Raw genomic sequence first — 21,865 nt, 5'->3', positions numbered from 1 at the left:
CAAGACAACCTTCTATGTATTCTATATAATTCTTAATATGTTTTCACCACTTTTACAAATAGAGCAAAACTCTTCTTCTGTCTACGTCAAAATGTTCTACAATTGTATCTGATCCCATTTAACTTTATCAAATTCTGGAGGCTTTTTCATCTCTTTCTTCTGGTCTTACTACATGTTTCCTTTATCATTTTTCATCACCAGTTCTCCTGATTCAGTATTTCCCCTCGCATAGGACTTCGATGTTTAGCCCGCATCTTATTCAAATGTTTGCAACATTCTCCCACCACTTTTTCCCCAACTTAACTTCTCCAGGGTCTGCTCTCCCTGCAGAAATAAAAAGGAGCCATGGGTAGTGCCCACATTCTATACACATGATGGAGCAGCAGATTTTTCCTTGTATATATGAGGAATACCTTTGAAAGTCCATCTTTTGAAATTATATTCAGCCATAGGAATAATCTATGGTTACTAAACTCAAACCTCTCAAGTGAAAACAATAATTGTCAAGTATTATTCTGAAAAATACTTAAGAGTCACTAAAGCCTCTATACCAAGGGTAGGAAACTATAGCATGTGGATCAAATATGGCCAGCCACCTGGTTTTGTCTGGGCTATGAGCTAAGAATGGCTTTCACGTTTTTGAATGGTTGGGAAACATCAAGAGAATATTATTTTGTGATGTGTAAAAAATTGTATGGAATTCAAATGTCAATGTCCATAAACAAAGTTTTATTGGAACACAGTCACACATTTGTTTATGGACTCTTTGGCTGCTTTCACACTATGATGACAGAGCTAGGTGGTTGTAACAGAGGCCCAATGCCTACAAAGCCAAAAATATTTATGATCTGATCCATAACAAAACATTTTACTGACCCCTACTCTATACCACTTCCTAGGGACCATCTTAAGGAGATATGTGTATGGAAAGGCAACATAATTTGGGGATAATAAAACTTTCAGGGCTTCCAGATTACACATTAAAATAATCACTCAAGTGCTCACTTCAGCAGCACATATACTAAAACTGGAATAAGGGGATGCCTGTGTGGCTCAGCAGTTTGGCGCCTGCCTTTGGCCCAGGGCGCGGTCCTGGAATCCCAGGATCGAGTCCCACGTCGGGCTCCCAGCATGGAGCCTGCTTCTCCCTCCTCCTGTGTCTCTGCCTCTCTCTCTCTATCATAAATAAATAAATAAATAAATAAATAAATAAATCTTTAAAAATAAATAAATAAATAAAATAAAACTGGAATAATACAGAGAAGATTAGCATGGCTCCTGTGCCATTAGGATGGCGAGCAAATTCGTGTTTTAAAAAATAAAAATAATAAAATAACAAATCGATGGTAAGAAAGTGGAGAAAAGAGAACCCTCATTCACTGTTGGTGGGAATGCATGGGGCAGCCACTTTGGAAAACAGTATGGAGGTTCCTGAAAAAATTAAAACCACTATATGATCCAGCCATTCCACTTCTGGGTATATATCCAGAGGAAATGAAATCACTGTCCCGAAGACATACCCACACCCGTGTTCACTGCGGCATTACGCACAATAGCCAAGACATAGAAGCAACCTAAGCGTCTAGCAACAGATAAATGGATATGGAAGATGCCACATGCGCATACGCAAAGGAATATTATCCAAACATAAAAAAGGAGGAAATCCTGCCATTTGTGACAACATAAATGGACCTCGAGGGCATTATGCTAAGTGAAATAAGTCAGAGAAAGACAAATACTGTATGATCTCTCTTACATGTGGGATCTCAAAAAACCAAACTCACAGAAACAGATCAGATGGGTGGCTGCCAGAGGTGGGGGTAGGGGGTGGGCAAATGGGTAGAGGGGATCAAAAGGTATAAACTGCCAGTTATAAAATCAGAAGTCCTAGGGGTTTAACGTACAACATGGTGACTGTGGTTAACAATACTCTCTTGTATATTTAAAAGTTGCTGAGAGAGTAGATCTTAAAAGTTATCACAAAAGGAAAAAAAATCCTAACTAAGTGAAGTGACTGATGTGATCTAATCTTCCAGTGGTGATCGTTTTTTCAAAATGTATACATATCCAGTCAGGTTGCACACCTTAAGATAACATAATGTTATAGGTCAATTACACCTCAATGAAACTGGGACAAAAAATAAATAAAATAACCATTCAATTGAGGACCTCTTAATACTTGTATGTTAATCAATTTCATTAAAAAGCTATAATGGTATGTGCCTGGACTTTTAATTATACGAGCTGAGTGTCATGTCTTCGGCCACAAGGGCTACACTATAAACCCTGAACGCATTTGGGAAAGATCAGACTGGTATCACGGTTCCCTCAAGCACCTGTCTTTTTCCATGAACTTCTTGAAGTCCCTCTGATGAGGTGTGGGCACGAGGCCTATACAGGAACGGAGAGAATCCTCTTCAGAACCAAAGCCGGTGTAAGGTGGAAATTTCCTTTCTATTTTTGGAAGAGGTGGAGCCTTGCATGGAATCGAGGTAAAGTTCTCTATAACAAAACAAAGGCAAATGAAACGTCAATATTTTTTTTTTGCCCTGATTGTGGCTGTTTTGAAAGGTTTGTTATGTTTTCAAGATGGACATGGAGAGCTTTGTGTGGACTATTTTAAACTCTTTCAAACAAAACACAGCAAAACCCTGTGAGGGTAGGTTTCAATCATGTTTATAAAAACCACAGAACTCACTCAATAATCGCCATTGGTTTGAAAGAAAGAAAGGAAAAAAAAAGAAACTGCCTGTGTCAAATAAGTAAACATTTCTCTTTTGTCATCACATCCCCATGTCTGACTATTTTTCGTTCTTTTCTGATTTTCCCAATGATAACGAAAATTCAAACTTGGAACCTTTTGCCACCCATAGCCTGTTTTAACCTGCGACCCAGCCCTCTCCTAACTTCAGCCAACACCCACTAATCAAATTCCTTTCTAAACAGGACTGATTCCTGACTGTTTTGCCTTTACCTTCCCCATCCACTGTCCCCTCCCTCCTGTGTCCACTTTTTCAGGCCTCTCTCCTTCCTCTACCTCAACGCCAGGCCATGGCACTTCCCCATCTAGTGACAAAACAAAACTAAAAGTTCCTCTCACCAGCCACCGCTCCAGGTTGCTCTTGTGACTGTCCAAGAAAAGACGGAAATTGTACTAAAATGTGACAAAGCAAAAATACCCAAAACCCGCCCAAAAAACAAAAATAAAACCGATAACAAATACACGAAACTTTAAAAATCACCTCTGCCGACTCACTCAAAGGGCGTGTTACTTGGAAATACTATTGATTTTCTTCACGTACTTCTCATCTGCGAGGAGGGAGAGATGGACAGGGAGCTGAGGACATTTATGTAACAGCCTGGGAGCTTTCAGGCCCTCATTTGTGAGGCTGTATAATCTTTGAGAAGCGTGTATGCTCTCCAGAGCGACTAGCATGTTGAACCAATGGCTCCAAGTCACTTACTTATGTTTATCCAAAGGGCAAAGAAAATGGCAGGATCTTCCCGAAAGCAAAACACAAGACAACTCATGGAATCGAACTTCTACTTCTCCAACCTTGAGTGTCCCCTAGGTGCTGCCATTCGTGACTCAAGAGTAGTTCCATATGAACAAAGATTTCCTTTTCCTCTGTCAAAGTTCTAACCGAATCAAGAGTACAGATTTAGAGCACACCTCTGTAACTGGAAACGTGCATCAGTTTGTCATCCAAGGCAACCTAATTCTTAAAATTGAGGGGTTTTTTGTGCATGTTTGTTGTTTTTGTTTTGTTTTGTTTTACTGCTGGATCGAAGAAAGGCAAAGGGTTTGAAGCTATTTCTAACTCTGATTGGAAGACATTTTCAACTTTTGCATTTCCTTAGACTTCCTTATTTCTTAGCCTTTGCACGAAATCCCCTCAAGCATAATCCCCAAAAGAGTATTGTTCTACCCTAACAGAAACCGTTCACAGAAGACATATTGGCAGAGAGAATGCCATCAAAGATTTCTCACTGGCTCAGTGAAAGGGAGCAGCCAGGCAGCCAATACAGAAGTGACTTGAGAGCCTCCCCTCTTGCTATTTTTGTGGCAATTAAAACCTTGGTAATGAAGAGGAAAGTTCAGATCTTGGAATTAGGCTTGAACTACAGCAGACCCTATCATTGCTGACCATTAAATTAAACACGCCACTGATTGGAACCTTCATTTCAGGTAAAGGACCATAGGATGGCAGGGAAAGCTCCACATGATTATTAGGAAATTATTTGGGCCATGATCCGTTTCTTATGACAGGGGACATATACACACACACAACTCTCTCCATACTAATCTGAACAGTGTAACCAAAAGAAGACACATACTGAATCACGAAGTAATTAAGAATGCATTCTATACCTCCCCGTCAAATTACAGGTTTTATAACAGTGTTGTTTTCTTAACTACATAATTTTTGCAACAGATTTAAGTAACAAAAGAACCAATTTAGAGTTTTCCTCTGCACCCACAGTGCCATCTAGTGTATAAAAGCCGAGAATTGTCCCACTCCATCATGCTTGACTTTTTTGTACCACGTACATCTTTTTGGATCCTCTGGCCCAAGATCCAGAGAAATCTGGATAACTGTGTACATTCGCAAGGCTTCAGGCTTGCACCAGAATGTTTCCTGCCTTTGGTTTTCCATCATCCCAGCATCCTGCATGCTTCAGGTATTAAAAACCATTTGTTGGCTATGTGAAAAATTATGTGTGTTTATACACAGCATCTTCCCAAACATCTTCTCCAGCAGCATTCTGCTGAACCCTGAGACACATCTGTCTTTCCAATGGTTTGATTCCTCTAATTCCCAGTGACTTGCAAAAACATATATACCATTGTCTATCCACGATTAACTAGATTCCAACAAATTTACAGAAAGGTGCTAGGTTTTTAAAAGGAATCTTAAAAAAAAAAAAACAAAAAAAATAAAATAAAAATAAAAGGAATAAAAGGAATCTTAATGCCCCTTCTAATATTTGCCATCTCAGTTGGAAACAGTGCTGGAGAAAGCCTTCCATCACCTCAACGTTCATCTTGTATATTCTAGTAACCCAGATATGGACCCGGACTTGGAGAGGTCTAGAGCCTATAACATAATTTGGGAGGAAATCTTCAACACAAAGAATGCCAAATTATTATGACAAAATCAGATCCAGGGCCTTTGACTGGGGCTCCTGCAAAGGAAGAACCCTAAAGCTCAAGCTTCATTAAGTTCATTAATATCAAAGTTATCCCCCTTTCTGCTTGTACCCAATATACCCAGGTCAAATGATTTGAGTCAGATGTTCACTTCTGGGTCAAATAATTAGTGAATCACACACTTTTTGAGCTCTAGCTAGAACATCCTTAGGGATCATCCATTCCTCAATCCTCTGTACTTCATAAGGGAAGAAAAAGAGGAAAAAATGTTAGATCCATTGGGGTCATGTGGTGCAACGAGAGGCAAAGTCTACTCCATTATTGCAGCCTAAGATAGCTAATTTGCTCAGATGATCATTAAAACTCTTATCTTGGATGTCCCACTGCTTCCAGCACCAAGAGTTCAGAGTTCATCAAGAGGCCAGAAATAACATCACAAAATTAAAGATGATTTAAGAATTTTGTTCTTCCATCTGCTTTGGGCTCAGGTCCTGATCCTGGGGTCCTGGGATCGAGTCCCACATCAGGCTCCCCTGCAGGGAGCCTGCTTCTCCCTCTACCTATGTCTCTGCTTCTCTATGTCTCTCATGAATAAATAAATAAAATCATTTTTTTTAAAAGAATTTGCTCATCCTTAATGTCAGTATAGCCTAATAAGTATTCAAGAGCAGTGAGAATGGCTGGTCTTTTACTAGTTTGGTTCCCAGCCACTAAGAATAGATGATAGCAAGTTCTGCTATAGTAAAGAAATAATAATCCAAGGCAGTAGTTCTAAGGTAAGAACATTTTACATTCACGTCCCCATTCCTTCAGTGAAAGAAACACATGCTGGAGCCCCTGGAGCCTTTTCTAACCTTTATGCTACAGGAAAGTCCAACAGGCCTCCATCTGCCAGTCCGTGTTCATCCACATGAAATAATGAAGGAGTGACATGCTACAGCCCAGCAGGTGAGCCAGGGCCAGCAGGAAGGCCAAGTGACCTAGGGGGGAGAGTCACATTGGAATGTTTTGTGCAAGAAGTCTATGGAATTGCTTTCTCCTTGGAATCCTTAAACACACAAAAAAAATCTTATCTTTCTTAGGAGACAAACTGGGTTTTACAACAGGGTACCAATACCTCTTGGAAAAAGCACGAAGGCTGCATTTATGAATCTTCCCCACTGGCTTCCCCTTAGGAGGTCCCTAGTTGTGTGGTTAGCACCTGTCATCTCCTTCCTGTGGTGCTGCGGAGTGGAGACACTAGGTATTCTACTGACCACAATTACTGACACGGAAGGAAATGGGACTGCAGTTATTAGCAGGAATTTGTTCTGGTTTGAGCTCCAATGTACCCAAGTATGATGTATAAAATTTGGTCTGATGAATTTATAGAAGCAGATGAAGTCTAAATAAAAATTAAAATGTCAGAAGTAACTGTATCTAAGTAACATTAAGTACATTAATTTAACCTTACCAAAAAGTCAGAAATGGCAACGTAAAGATTATCAGGGAACACGGATTCACAACCCACCCACCCCCCGCCTCCGCTGCATCACGGATGTAATTTCTAGTCATTACTTACATTAAGTACACTGTTGTTACTTAAGAAATGTTGTGTAATAATAGTGTCTGTTAAATGGAATATTTTAACATATGTTATGAGAAATCTAAAAAGTCAGCGTGACTATAAAATGCATCATAATTTTGCATTTGCATAATTTTCTGTTTAAATGCATAATGCTCGTGTTATATTAGCTTTAAAGGCACAAACCACTTTTTTTTTTACATAATACATAATCCTATAGAGTGAACAAAAGAAGGTAGCAGAAAGGAATTAAACACTAGGGCTCAACACAAATGGATCCTTGGGCATGTGAAGCGGATTCATTTGCTGAGGATGGCTAGATTTAGAGTATGCCACTGAATTCACTCTGCCTCTGCAACTTCCCTGCAAACCTGTTAAGAGACTAACAATGTACCATGTCTCACCATCATCATATTCATTTTCCCAAATGCCACCTTTATATTCTCAAAATCAAGGTGATGGACAATCATGGACCAAATGTTGGGCTCTCCATTGAAGGGATCACATGATGTTTTGGAAACTTTGCCCCATCCTTTATGTTATGATCATCTTTCAGTATGACTTGAGTCCATACTTTCAGTTCCCTTATCTTTTCTTTTTTTTTTTTTTTTCAAATTTTAAGTCTGTACTGACAACTTATTTACTCTGAACAGGTATTGACATTTATTAAAAACCAAATTCTCCCTCCCAAAGACCTATATAGCCCACTAGCAACTTCTCTATAATAGCTACCACATGCACATTCCTGGCTGCCTCTTGTTCACAGTCCCCAAAACTAGTATTCCCAACTGTGTCCACGAAAGAGGATAAATGTTAGAAAATAAGAGACCACCAATGTGGACCTACAAGGCCCACGTATTTTAACGCATCTGCCATACAGATGCAATGGAACAACTTCCCTTAATGAACCAAAGAGTGAGGGTCACCTGGGTGGCTCAGTGGCTGACCATCTGCCTTTGGCTCAGGTCATGATCCCAGGGTCCTAGGATCGAGTCCCACTTCGGGCTCCCCATGGCAAGCCTGCTTCTCCCTCTGACTAGGTCTCTGCCTCTCTCTGGGTCTCTCATGAATAAATACAATCTTTAAAAAAAGGGAGTGAAATTGAAAGTCTTCTTTATTCCAATCCTTTGTGTGTGCTCTGCTTTCTCCCGTGATGTAAAGATTCCCAGGAGGGAGGGTGCCTGGGTGGCTCAGGTGGTTAAGTACCTGACTCTTGGTTTCAGCTCAGGTCGTGATCTCAGGGTCTTAGGATCTAGCCTTGCATTGGGCTCCGACTGACATGGAGCCTACTTGAGATTCTCTCCCTCTCTCTCTCTGCCACTCCCCCTGTGCAATCACTCACTTAATCAATGAACAAATAAAATCTTTAAAAAAGAGAGAGAGAGATTCCCAGGAAGCCAGGAATACTAATGGGACACCGAAACACAAGAGGTGCTCATCTCATTCTAGAGAAAAAGCACCTTATCTTTTAAGAAGCTTTGGTTGCTTCTGGCTTCTATCTCATCCCTCAGGGAAGTGTGCTCATATGAACACTCCAATGTTCAGAGAGGAGTGCAGGAGTAAGCAGCACTCCCACCCCAGCCAAATCCCAACCTGGGAGGTTGGCAAGTCCCACCAGCCTGTACTTAGCCTAGCACCAGCAGGTGCCTGGAGCAGGGCCCAGGATGAGGGCAGAGCTGGCTGGCAGGTTTCACAAATGAAGGGTTTGTTTTTCAGGTTTCGTTTTTCAGGTTTCGTATCAGATCCTTCCCTGCTTCTATGATTCCCATAACACCATCCAATGTGCTGTAGGTTTCTGTTCTCCTTCCCACCTAAGAAACTCTTTGACTCTGTAGCTCCTAAGTCCTACCACAATAATCTGTGCCTGGTAGGTTTTTAATAAATCACCTGTTTTCATTCTGAACTGGACTCATCTGAATAGAATACCTAAGAAGAGAGAAAAGCTGGAAACATAGCAGGGCTTCATCAGAAAAAGGTAGAGCAAACTGGCACAAGAGAATTCCCCCAGAGAACTCAAAGACACAGTATATCCATTGTAGTTAGCAAGAATTCAGTGAAAAGAAAAGCATTCAGATTCCCATTTCAGTCGCTCAACCAGAAAACACTGACCCTATATTGCAGTAAGGTGGGAGGCTGGCTTTTATAAAGGAAAACAGAAGCCTCTGGCATCAGGCGGACAAGTTCAAATCTCAGCTCACCCTTTACTCACTGCATAATCTTTGACAAGTTAGCCCTCTTAAGCCTCAGTTTCTTCATCTCAAAAATGGGAATAATGAATAAGCCTCGGGTCGTTGTTAGTAACGAGTAAGACAACAAATGTCCAACAGAGAGCAAATGCTCAATAAATGGTAGCTCTTAGGAGCATTTAAAACTCAAAAGCAAAATTTTAAGTAGGGAATAAAGATTCTAAATTTTAAATATTATTTTCTAATGTACATATGTATCACTCACCAATTCCATATTTCGTCTTATAATAAGTCTTCGTAAATTCATCACAGTCACAAAGAAGTACTTTCCTTCCCCATACATTGATGGTGGCTCCTATGAATAGGTCACTATCTTTGTAAAACTCTTGATCTAATTTTCCTAGCTAATAAAAACAAAGGAACAAAGTATTGGCATCATAGACCCTCCAAAGACCCAGGCATTACCTTCCCCCCCAAAAAATTGCTAAAAAAACCCACTCACTTATATCATTTATAACAGAACTTTTTAAATCAAACCAAGACAACTAGTTGCTGTCAACATTTGGAAAATCTTTTAGTCGTATAGTGCTTGCAAACAGCAAGCACTTAAGCATGTTTAGTGTTGACAGCCAGCAGTACAATGTGTGCATTTATGTATTCGTTAACTTCATTCACAGTTAATCTCAGAAGACAATCTGTGACTCACACTGCACATTTCACGTTCCAGGAAAGTCACTCTGGAAGCAGCAACGAAATGTGAAGGTTCCTCACCTTGTATTTATCCAACAGGTAGCCATCCACTCGATTCTCTTTCAAGCCACCATAAATATTAAGAACTGTTCGATCTGTTACCTGGCCTGGCTGACAGACTCCAGGTGGGCCATACTGGAAGACAAAATCCATACAAGGTCTGGTAGATGGCCTACTAATCACAAAAACCATCATGGTGAGGGGCTCAAGTGGGAAATAGGCATTGTATGTGAAGGGGAGCAAACACACCACCCCAAAATAGGCCTCTTGGGTGTGCTGGGTTTTTTTAAGAAACAACAGACATGGAAGAAGCTGAAATACTCTTCTGTAAAAGACATTTACATGGATAAAGGAAATCTAAATTTATAAGAGTGTCTCCCTCTGTGTACCACGAAAAGAAAGACGACTTGAGATCTCTAAGACCTCTGATTAGTGGAAAAGATGACAACCTAAATCTGCATCACAGCCTTACTTTTGTTTACTGTGCTTTTCTTGGTGACCCCCTATAACTACCCTTCTTCCCACCTCCCCTGGCAGCTTGTTTCATCTTTAGCTGGCGATGGTATTTAAGGAGGTAGAGCTTGGGCCATTTCAGGGAGTTACTCCATTTTCCTGAGTCTCTCTCATGTATACAGGAGGTATGCATGTAATTCAGCATTTGTTGGTTTTTCACTTCTTAATTTTTTATTATGGGGGTGGGAGGTGGTCTCAGCCGAGAGCCCAGAAGGGTAGAGGGAATTGGTTACCCTGCCCCTAATAGGGTTCTTCTCTGCCATCATACTCCATTTCCCTCTCCCTATACTTCCACAATCATCCTTCGAGGCTGTGATAAAGGCCCATCGTTCCTGTGACCCTTCCCATCCTCCTGGCCTGTCCCCAGTCCACACCTGCACAGCACCTACCACACGGTTAAACCACTCCTGGTGGTTCTCTAAATGCCTCATATAAGCAGACATCTTTTCTCTTCACTGAACTACGAAATGACCCGAGGAGGAAACCATGCCTTGCCTTCTTTACTCAGTTTAGCATCCTGCCCAATCCTGAGCTCAAGGAAGCACTAGTGGGCCAACAGAAGTTACTCAGTGGGGCAGGGGAAAAAAAAGTGCAGGCAGCCTCTACCAGAAACCGTGGCCCAGAGCAATCCAGGATACTCCTCAGTTCTGGGCACTAGAGGTGGTCCTAGCAGTTGCATGAGCTGCAGGAAATATCCTAACTGACTTGTGTGAGTCAATAGTGATCAGTTTATCACATACAGATGAGAAATCTGAATCATCCCTGATACGTGTGACATAAAATGCCAGTTCAAATGTGTGAATTCATGAAGTGTGGGGTATAAGTAAGCCATGTAACAGAAAAACAGTACACTTGGAGCAAATTCTGTCTTTGCCACTTACTGGCTACAGGACTTGGAGCCTGATATTTACCTTCTGAGAACTTCACTTTTGTCAGCTAGCTGCAATAATAGTCCTGATTCCTTGTTTTCTCAAAGTATGTTTGAGTGTCAAGGGAATACCTACTGCTATTTTTCCTCTCCCCCGTGAGAATGTATTCCATGAAGCGGACTTAATCCATTTTCCTTTTTACTCTAACCCCAGAGCTGGCACACAGTTGACACTTGATAAATATTTGCTGAAAGAATGAATAAATGAGGCAACTGATACCAAGACACACTGCAAATGTCAGGTGCATCATTATTATTTTATAATTAGCGTATCGGTCAAAGCCATTCTAAAAACAGGCTTCCCCTCCTGGCCACCTGCTGTGCATACTTCAGAACCCCCTCTGGGACAAATCCTGCCTCCTCCCCTCAGCCCAGGCAGCACAGTAAGATTTCTGGTGGTGGGCTCAGAGAATCTGGGAGAGCTTCTGTGAGGACCAAGTAACCATCAGTCATTTGAATCAGAAATGAGTGTTCTGGTAACCTCCTCAGTAGCAGAAAGAAGAATGTTAAAAAATGTTATCCAAATAACAAGTGAAATGTAACACAGAGCTGTGAAAAGACCTTTGTTTTTTTTAAGTGTTCATAGGTTCTTAGTGGGGTTTTTTTTGTTTTTTTTTGTTTGTTTGTTTTTTACTATATTATCCCATTTAGCTTTTGCAGTTACTTCCAGAGAGATACTCTGTTAACAGCATTTTAAAGATAGGGAAATACACTCAGAGAAGTTATGTGATTTGCTGAAGGTCACACAGCTTTTAAGTGGCAGACCCATAATTCCAACCCAGGTCCTCTAGTCTCTGTGCTGTTTCTGCTGCACTCAAGTTACTTAGCTCTCAAATGGCCATAAACATGTAGAAATCAGTCTCACAACTGTCTTTTAATAGTAAGAAAAATGTAAAAGCTGTCATTGACGCAAGCCAGTGACTAGTTAATGACTGGTGGCTACTCTCCTAAGAGTCATTCCTGTACATACACTTACAGGGGTGCGTGTGTGCATGTGTGCCTATGTGTGTTTGTACATTCACAACCCAGACCAAAACCACTGCTATCTCCTCAGTAGGTTTTAGAGGCCAGAGGCCAGAGGCCAGGGCACTACTCAAGAGCATTAGCAGTTTTTTTTTTTAAGATTTATTTATGTATTTATGGAGGCAGGGGCAGTGGGATCTCAAGCAGACTGCGCTGAGCACAGATCCTGACATGGGGTTTGATCTCAGGACCCCAAGATCATGACCTGAGCTGAAACCAAGAGTCACTCAACTGACTGCACCACCCAGGTGCCCCACAAACAATTAACTAGAGAATCTTTTACTTTCAGAAGACTGATTATGAACTCGATGAATATGCACTTTCTCTTGCATTTCACTTTTTTCCTTTACTTGCCTTGATTAAACCCAGAATATTCCAACCCTGATTTGTCATATCCTCTATGGTACTTTCATAGATGTGTATTAATAGCACAAAATGAAGGTTTCTTAAACACCTGTACTCATATATGATAAGTGACACATAGTCATGACATAGTCATAACCCATAACATTCTGGACAGTGAGTGGCGAGAGTCTCTCAGCCCACAGGTAAACTCGGGAAGGGGTTCTGGGTCTGCTGCTCACCTTGGGTAGCTTTCTCCTCTGGAGGAATAATGACATAGCATCCCGGCCTGAGTTATGTGGCATCACTTCTTTGACTTCAATGGTATCATCAGACAGAAAGTAATGCAGAATGAGCTCCCTTCGGTCCCCAAACAGGGTAGCTGAGTCGTCCCATAGGCAGAAGAAACGTAAAACCTTCCTATCATACTCAAGGAACTGCTTCAGGGTGTCAAAGGACTCATAGGGGCGTAAAGGCTTCATGCAATCTAGAGTCTGAAAAGGGAAAAAAAAAGTCAAGAACAGCAGTTGTGCATGATCACTTCTGGGATGCAAGCAATCAAAGAACGTAAAGATACCTTTCCCACTAACTATTCTGTGATATTTTTTTAAAGGTCAACTGACTAATGACATAGATATATATACATCTACAGCCAGCTGTCACCTTAAAATTACAGTCAAGTAGTAGGAAGCTTTTAATATTAAGCAGTGTTGAGGGGGACATTGATGGGATGAGCACTGGGTGTTATTCTATATGTTGGCAAATTGAACACCAATAAAAAATAAATTTATATAAAAAATATATTAAGCAGTGTTTTAATACACTAAAATACACTTCTATGACGCCTTTGAAAACTGGTTTTTCTCCAAGACTTAAAATTCTTAGGAACACACAAAACTCATGTGTGGTGACAGAAATTAGAATGGTAATTGCCTCTGGGATTGACCGGAAAGGGGGAGAAGGGAACTTTCTGGGGTGATGGAAATATTCCATATCTTGATTTGTCACTTACTAAATTGCATACATTTTCCAAAACTTGTTGATCTAATGCTTAAGACTTATCCATCTGAGTCTATGTTAATTATATCTCAACCCCCTCCCCCCCAAAAAAACCTGCTCATCTTTTTGCTGAGAATTCCTATCTGTATATCCTTCTTATTCATCCAAAGATTTTTGTAAAAGTAAAAGGGAAGAAACACAATCACAGTTTTATTTTACTCCAAAGCTTTATAGATCAAGGATCAGGAAGGACAGGAGCAGAGCAAATGGAGAATTTCCCAAGCCACCCAGAACCGCTGCATGGGTTCTGTCGCCCAGCCTAGGTACCACTACTTCTATGATCTTCTTGGTGTGACTCTATTTGCATGTTCTCGGCCCTGTCTTGGGAGCAAAACTGCCCTCATTCTATCTGATGTAGCCAAACGGGATCATTATATAAGTGCTCATTGGCAAGGAAGGAGTCCCCTGTCAGCTTATGTAATCGTATCTGTCAATTCTCAGAATCCTCTATCTGTCCAGGGCAGTCTGGGTACAGACTAACTGCAAGATTGGGGGAGACATCGTGGCCTTCCAGGGGCTCTTACCCTTCTTCTACATCCTGGATATTTAAATGAAATTATGGCACCTCTACTTTCATCAACTGAAAAATATTTCTTTGGCATTCTAAGGCCTTTAAGGAATGCATTATTGATTATATACCATTGGGACTCTTTTCAGTTTAAGTTAAATTGTTTAATTTTAACTTTATAGTTGAAGGTAGCAAACATTGGAGAAGTAAATGCATTAAAGTCAATATAAAAGCCTCTTATTAAACTCCTAATTTTCCACAGATTGCTATATTTATTGAAGAGCTTTCTCCCCGAGGGATTAAATGCAAAAATTATTTTCCCAACCTGAAAGGAAATTAGTTAAAACATTTCTTGGCTGTTCCTGGTATTTATTCTCTATTCCTGGCACAAAAGATTTTTTTTCTTCATAAACCTATGAAATGGCACAGTGCTCTCTGTATTTAATAAAATGCATCATCATCCGTAATCGCTATCATATAATACCAACTGTGAGTGAATGAGTGCAGCCATATGCAAGAGGTGGTAATTCATATGGATCCATTCTTTTAGGTTCTCTCTTCTCATTGTAAAGACTCTATGTTTATCTAGGCTCTTTCATCTAGGGCATTTGGAAAAAATAAAAATAAACCCAAACTATAAATCTGTTCATATGCCAATATACACAGGTATAATTCCACAGGGACTTCACCTTAAATATTCCAGGATCAACAATATATATTTTTCAGGAGGGCTGCATGCTTACAACATTAAAGAATAACTCTACTGGGGTCAGGAGGTGGAACAGATGAATGACCCTACACTTAGCTTTAAAAAAAGATATCAAAACAGAATCTGGGTGTTATATGTTGGCAAATCGAACTTCAATTAAAAATATATATATATGGGGCAGCCCAGGTGGCTCAGCAGTGTAGTGCTGCCTTCAGTCCAGGGCCTGATCCTGGAGTCCCGGGATCGAGTCCCACATCGAGCTCCCTGCATGGAGCCTGCTTCTCCATCTGCCTGTCTCTGCCTGCCTCTCTCTCTCTCTGTGTCTCTCATGAATAAATAAATAAAATCATAAAATATATATATATGGAAAAAAAGAGGGTCCAGGTCCCCAAATTTCCACTGACTGATAAATGGATAAAGAAGTAAATGGGATACTACTCAGTCATGAAAAATAATCAAATCTTGCCATTTGCAACAATATGGATTAAGCTAGAGGGTACTATGCTGAGCAAAATAGGTCAGTCAGAGAAAGACAAATAAGAGATGAACATAGGTCTGAGAAAGAGGAAAAAGGGAAAGAGGGAAGCAAACCTTAAGAGACTCTTTTTTTTTCTAAGATTTTATTTATTTATTCATGAGCGACACAGGCACAGGGAAAAGCAGGCTCCATGCAGGGAGCCCGATGGGGGACTCGATCCCAGGTCTCCAGGATCAGGCCCTGGGCCGAAGGTGGCGCTAAACCACTGGGCCACCCGGGCTACCCACCATAAGAGACTCTTAATGATAGAGGACACACTGAGGATTCCTGGAGGGGTGGTGGGTGGGGGATGAGCTAAATGGGTGCTGGGCATTAAGGACGGCACTTGTGATGAGTGCTGGGTGTTATGTGTAAGTGATGAGTCACTAAATTCTACTCCTGCAACCAATATTCCACTGTATATTAGCTAACTAGACTTTAGGTGAAAATGTGAAAAAGGAAAAAAAAAAAAGAATCAAAGGAGAACTTTATTCTAAATTTCATGTTATCTTTCTGCAAGGAAATTACTTACAACTTTTAGAGACAATAGGAATGAGACTAAACTGATGTACAGGAATAGAAATGAGAACAGTGGTTATCTATCCCAGGGTGGGAAGAGCGATTAGAAAAAACCAAGAGGGGGGATCCCTGGGTGGCTCAGCAGTTTAGCGCCTGCCTTTGGCCCAGGGCGCAATCCCGGAGTCCCGGGATCAAGTCCCACATCAGGCTCCCGGCATGGAGCCTGCTTCTCCCTCCTCCTGTGTCTCTGCCTCTCTCTCTGTCTATCATAAGTAAATAAATCTTTTAAAAAAAAAAAAAAAGGAAAAAACCAAGAGGAAGTTTCTGGCGAGATAGACACATTCTGTATCTTGATTTGAGTGTGGATTACATGAGTGTATGCATTTGTTAGAATTCACCCATCTGGACAGCCTGGGTGGCTCAACGGTTTAGCACCACCTTCAGCCCAGGGCCTGATCCTGGAGACCCAGGATCGAGTCCCACACTGGGCTCCTTGCATAGAGCCTGCTTCTCCCTCTGCCTGTGTCTCTGCCTCTCTTTCTCTCTGTGTCTCTCATGAATAAATAAATAAGATCTTTAAAAAAAAAAAAGAATTCACCCAACTGAACACTTAATTTCTGTGTATTTTAACTGTCTAATCATACTTCAATAAAAAAAGAAAACAACAATAATGAAATTCTGGGTAAGAAGTATAAGATTTAAGTTGAAATCCCAGTAAGAAGACTGGCTAGGTATGTGACCTTCCATAGGACACTTGCCCTTCTGTGCGTTCAGATTCTTCCATAAAAAGTATAAAATTGGGACCAACAGATCCTTTAAAAAAAAAAAAGACATCTTTAGAAAAACAACAATACTACTACTAACACCGGTTCTTGTTTCCCTATACTAACTAGGGTCAGACTTAGAAGACAAACACCCTTTTATAATGGGGTACATCAGACTCATGGTCCTTTTCCACTCCCCTAGAACATCTCTACATCTGATGCCATCATAGCTACAGCTGGGAGTTCTGAGGAAGAAGGAAAAAGGTATACCCCCCAAGGCATGGTACAATAAATCAGTAGTACAAAAGCAAAAATTGTCCCAGAGTTAGACAACCAAAATGAGAAAAGAGACCAAGTAAGAGTGGACCTAACTCATACTGTTAGAGACCACAAAGCCAATTGTGACTTTTAGAACTTGTCCCATGTAAGTAGCTCACTGCAGACTCCCTACTGTCTGGAAGGTACACTCTCCAAGGGAAGAAGTGGGGGCGGGGGCAGCAAGTGAGACTTTCCTGCCCTGATGTCAACACCCAGAGTTCCCTCTAGCCCAAAGGAGAACAGGACCACTCCAGTGACTAGGACCCCAAAAGTTCTTTCATATCTGCATCAGGAGTATAGATACCCTTTATTGACCCTCCTTTATGGATTCTCATTCTGAACACAAGAACTCATGGATATAACTTCTTACCTCTCTTCGTATCTTCATGTAAGGATCTTCTGGACACTGTCCTGGGGGGTTTAATTTGACTCCAATTTTCTTCAAAAAGTTTTTTGTGAATGTATCACAGTCATAAATCTTGAATGTCCGGCCATAAAAGATAATGTCTATGTTGATATTAAAATGATGCACAGTATAAAACTGATCTTCATCAGGAGGTGGGAGAGAAATCCGCTGACGCCGGATAGAAGTCCCTATGGTATGGAACAAAATACAGCTGTTTCACCGGTGGCTAACAACGTCAGAGCACATCTCTATAACAACCCTAAATGCTTTCCCACAACAGGGCAGTGGGCAAAGGACAGGTTCTCGGAGGCAGCATTCATGTGTTCAATTCTGAGGGTACCCAAGGGAGCGGAGACTTCTGAGATCCACAGTTATTGACCAGCCTTGTATGTTATTAATGTTGCCTAAGTGGCACTAGGGAAATATTTTAATAAACTATAAAGATTAGGGAGCGAAGAAGGGCACAAACACACAGTGACCTAATGTGCCAGACACTACCATCATGTCTGTTTCCAGAACAAGCATGCTCACTGTCACCCACTAGCACTCAAAGTGAGCACAAGTAACAAGGCAGTAAGATGTCAAAGCAAAGTTCTCACAAAAATGCATATTCTTGGCTCAAAAAAAATTAGCTAATAAGCTTCAATATGGCAGGTGTCAACACCACGATTTATAGCTTCCATAAGCATGAATGACTTCATGCTACTCTGAAACTTCATGGAATCTTCTTTCCTCTACCAAACATTTCTCCCTCCACCCAATCACCTCTACAAAGCAATGCTTATTAGAGGCTTCATCATCTTAGACAGTGTTCTGGGCCAAAGGTTCTGGATCTCATTCCATCTTTTACCTCTGACCCTATGATGCCCATACACATCTCCTCTTGAGAATGAGCCCGGGTCCCCTGAGTATACCCAAAATGGGGTCGGCCACTGGCGGTAAGAGTGTTCACTTCCTAGATGAGTATACCAACTACACCATACCATACCTGTCGACTTTCCCAAATACTGCTGAAACCTGTTGTCAAGAATTGTTTAGGGTTTGAGATTTTATCCTACTTGCAAGCTCACAAGGTCCACGTAAATCCTGCCCATGTGGTGGATTATATTACAGGAGATGAACCCTCAGTTTAGGGAACCCAAATCTTTTATAATGGACAATAAGCATGCCTGCTTTTTTTGTCTCACAGGGAGGCATTAGCTTTCTTAGACTAGATCGTAAGCATGTCCTTCCTTTGTTCTGGAAGGAGACACCAACTCTATCTTCCAAGGCTATGAGCAAACCTGCACTTTGCTCCAGAGGGAGAGACCATCTTTGTCTTCCTTGAAGAAACAGCCAAGAACAAAGAGCAGTTGGTGCCTCTGCTTACAAGATCTCTCAATGCAAGGTACTCATAGAGAAGGGTCTCTCAACATCTGTGACTGACTTTGGGCTGAGAATCTACTCTGAGAGTAAAGGGAAAAGAAAGAGAAAAGGTGAGCAGGGCAAACTGAACTAATGGTTCAAGTCAAAGTGGCTTGTGTGACCTCTGTATGGAAGTATTTTAGTATAAAGATGTCAAGCAATCTTCTTCATATTTTATATAACACTGAGAACGGCACCTTTTTCTGAACTCTAGAAACACTGAGAAATTCTCCATTCCTATTCATTATGAAGCATTTAATGAATATCTTCATGTGCCAGGAACTATGTTGAGCTCTGTTCCATTTTTCTCCTAATCATCTTTTCACTCTGTTAAGGGGAAATGAACTAAAATCATTTTCATCTTCTTTTCTTCGTAGCAATTTTTAATTACTTGGTACATTAAATTAAAATAATAAAACTATAAAATTAGAACTGGCCTAGAATATTTTTAAATGTACTACATAAAAGATGATATAATTTTACTGCAAAAAAATTATACTTCAATTAGCCTTTAATTCATGCCACTGAAAACAGTATGCAAATTATTTAATCATTCAAGATTAGACATTTAGAACAAATTGCATACTTAAACATCTATAAAAGCATGGGCATTTCAGGTATTTTCAGAAACTATTATATATCTCTTTAAAAATACTTATATTGTGACAGTTTTTAAGATATATAAATATAAAATTTATTCAACAGCCAGGAGCTTGTCCAGAAATTCCATCTATCTTGCATTTGTACTTCATTATAAAAATTCAAATAAGCAAGTTAGTGCTGATTTCTGTTTAGCAAGACTTTGAATAAGACTCTTCTATTTTTCTAGGTGGAAAGAATCGGCCCACCTACAGAGCTTTCAAATAATAATAATCAGAATCATCATCAGAACACTAGGATACACTTCCATATACATTTTCTCATTTAATCTTCACTAATCCCGTGAGGTAGATAATGCACGAAATATAAATATTCTGTTTATGGATGAGAAAAGCAAGGTTCAGTGTGGTCAAGTGATGTGCCCAAGGTCACGCTCTGACAAATGGCAGATCTTGGATCTGAATTTTGAAGCTCTAAGTAAATACCAGCACTTTCTGGGGCACCTGGCTGGCTCAGTCAGAAGAGCATGTGACTCTTGATCTCGGGGTCGTGAGTTTGAGCCCCATGTTGGATGTAAAGATTACTTAAAAGTAAACTCTTAATAAACAAATAAATACCAGTACTTTCTGCAGTTTGCACAAAACTATATCTCACTGAACTCCAGCCATAAATTACTTAAGTGAAGGAGCGGAGGGAGCATTATAGACCAAACCGGATAGAAACAGGGAGAAGAGAGAGAGAAGATGGAGCTACTCTTCCAAAAGAACAGTCTCACTGTCCTCTAAAGGCAATTTTCTGGAGATAACCCACTTGCCTGCTGCAGCAATGCCCCCTCCAGGGCCAAGGTCACTTCATTCCCTGCACTCTTCCCCTCAGGGGCCTGCATATCCCAGACTCTCACACTTCCTTATCTGTGATCCCACACTTCTCTTGTAGATGGTTCTTCAAAGAGCCCAGAGAAGCAATTTGTGGTAACACAGAAGCGCCATCACCTTTCATGGGTTGAGAAGAGAAGACAGGCCTAATGCTAAACATGAACATTTTTAATAACAAGAAATCCAACGTCACAACTCCACATTAATCAGAAAACTAACATGGGCCTTTGGGAATGGACAGTTGTCCAAGAGCTTTCAATAATGTATTCGTGGCATCTCTCAACTGTGTCCTTTGGGGGGTTGAAAAGTTCTATTTATTGATATTTTCGTATTCTTAAGTCCTCCAGGATAAATGGCAGAAACTCCCCCTGCAAGAATTTGTTCTGGAGTATCAAAGAAAGGGGCAGGATGTCATGTCTTTGGCACACACTGTGGAGCACCTGAGATCATCAAAGTATATAAATAAAAATAATGCTATAAAATGGAAAAACAAGAACGAAAGTACCGTATCTGCCCTTTAAATTTTTAAACGTCTGCCTTCTTGACTGCCCCATAAAGACAATTTGGGCAGATGTCCAGGCATTGGGTGCCTGCTTTTAAGCTCCTCCTGATCTTCATATTTTATAGCTCTCTCTTTTTAAAGGCCCTCCTATCTGATTATACTCTGCAAGCTTTAACTTTCTAGCATGTCCCTGTGGTTTAAATCAAAATGATGATATATCCATTTATGTTTAATGCATTTGCAGTTCATTCATTTGGGACTTACCTTAGATCTTTGCTCATACCACTCAATTTGGTTTTTAGAAATTCACCTTCCAGAAGTAAGACTCCAACCTCTTACCTCTATCTTAGTTTTCAGTATGTTTCATTCATTTTAGTAACACTGCAGACCTAGGATACATCGAGTCTAGAGATAGGTATTTGTTAGGTGAATAAACATTCAATTGGAATTGCCACTTGTTACCGTGACTACTATGTTAGAACCCCAAAAAATTAAGACCTTTCACTGTGATCAGACATGATAGAGTATTTTTTTCTCCTGTTTTTTTAAAGATTTATTTATTTATTCATGAGAGACACAGAGAGAGAGAGAGAGAGAGGCAGAGATATAGGCAAAAGAAGCAGGCTCTGCGGGGAGCCTGAGCGGGACTCGATCCCGCATCCCTGTCTCACACCCTGAGCAGAAGGCAGGCACTAAACTGCTGAGCCATTATGGTGTCCCTTTTTTCTCATATTTACAACTATTCCTTTGCTGAACTGACTATTCCAGGGACGCCTGGATGGCTCAGCTATTTAGCGCCTGCCTTTGGCTCAAGGCATGATCCTGAAGTCCTGGGATTGAGTCCCACATTGGGCTCCCCGCTTGGAGGCTGCTTCTCCACCTGCCTGTGTCTCTGCCTCTCTCTGTGTCTCTCATGAATAAACAAAATCTTAAAAAATAATAAAATAAAAATAAAATGACTTCCATCTTCATTTTTATAAAAGGTCCTCTTTGGAGGTTTGGCTTCATAAGAATAACTTTAAAGATTTTATTTATTTATTCATGAGAGACAGTGAGAGAGAGAGAGAGAGAGAGAGAGAGAGGGGGGGGGGGGCAGGCACAGACACAGGCAGAGGGAGAAGCAGGCTCCATACAGGGAACCCGACGTGGGACTCAATCCGGGGTCTCCAGGATCAGGCCCTAGGCTGAAGGCGGCGCTAAACCGCTGAGCCACCGGGGCTGCCCAG

At 40.8% G+C, this 21,865-nt stretch overlaps 1 protein-coding gene and 1 pseudogene across 5 annotated transcripts in view; one reads left to right on the top strand and one right to left on the bottom strand.

Moving 5' to 3' along the window:
• The window catches only part of EFHC2 (EF-hand domain containing 2), a 195,379-nt gene that overhangs the window by 92,754 nt on the left and 80,760 nt on the right, over positions 1-21,865 (bottom strand). For all 5 annotated transcript variants that reach the window (XM_072818319.1, XM_072818320.1, XM_072818321.1 and 2 more), the window contains 5 exons: positions 17,223-17,446; positions 12,701-12,952; positions 9,674-9,787; positions 9,168-9,306; positions 2,337-2,502 (listed from right to left, as the gene is read on the bottom strand). In XM_072818319.1, the coding sequence (XP_072674420.1) occupies positions 2,337-2,502; positions 9,168-9,306; positions 9,674-9,787; positions 12,701-12,952; positions 17,223-17,446 (895 nt within the window). The remainder of the gene's footprint in view (positions 1-2,336; positions 2,503-9,167; positions 9,307-9,673; positions 9,788-12,700; positions 12,953-17,222; positions 17,447-21,865) is intronic.
• On the top strand, positions 1,233-1,326 carry LOC140628918 (U6 spliceosomal RNA; annotated as a pseudogene).

The sequence above is a fragment of the Canis lupus genome, chromosome X, assembly GCF_048164855.1.
Source record: "Canis lupus baileyi chromosome X, mCanLup2.hap1, whole genome shotgun sequence".
NCBI lineage: Eukaryota > Metazoa > Chordata > Mammalia > Carnivora > Canidae > Canis > Canis lupus.
The sequence above is the reverse complement of the archived record's forward strand: the minus strand, read 5'-3'. Positions and strand labels throughout refer to the sequence as shown.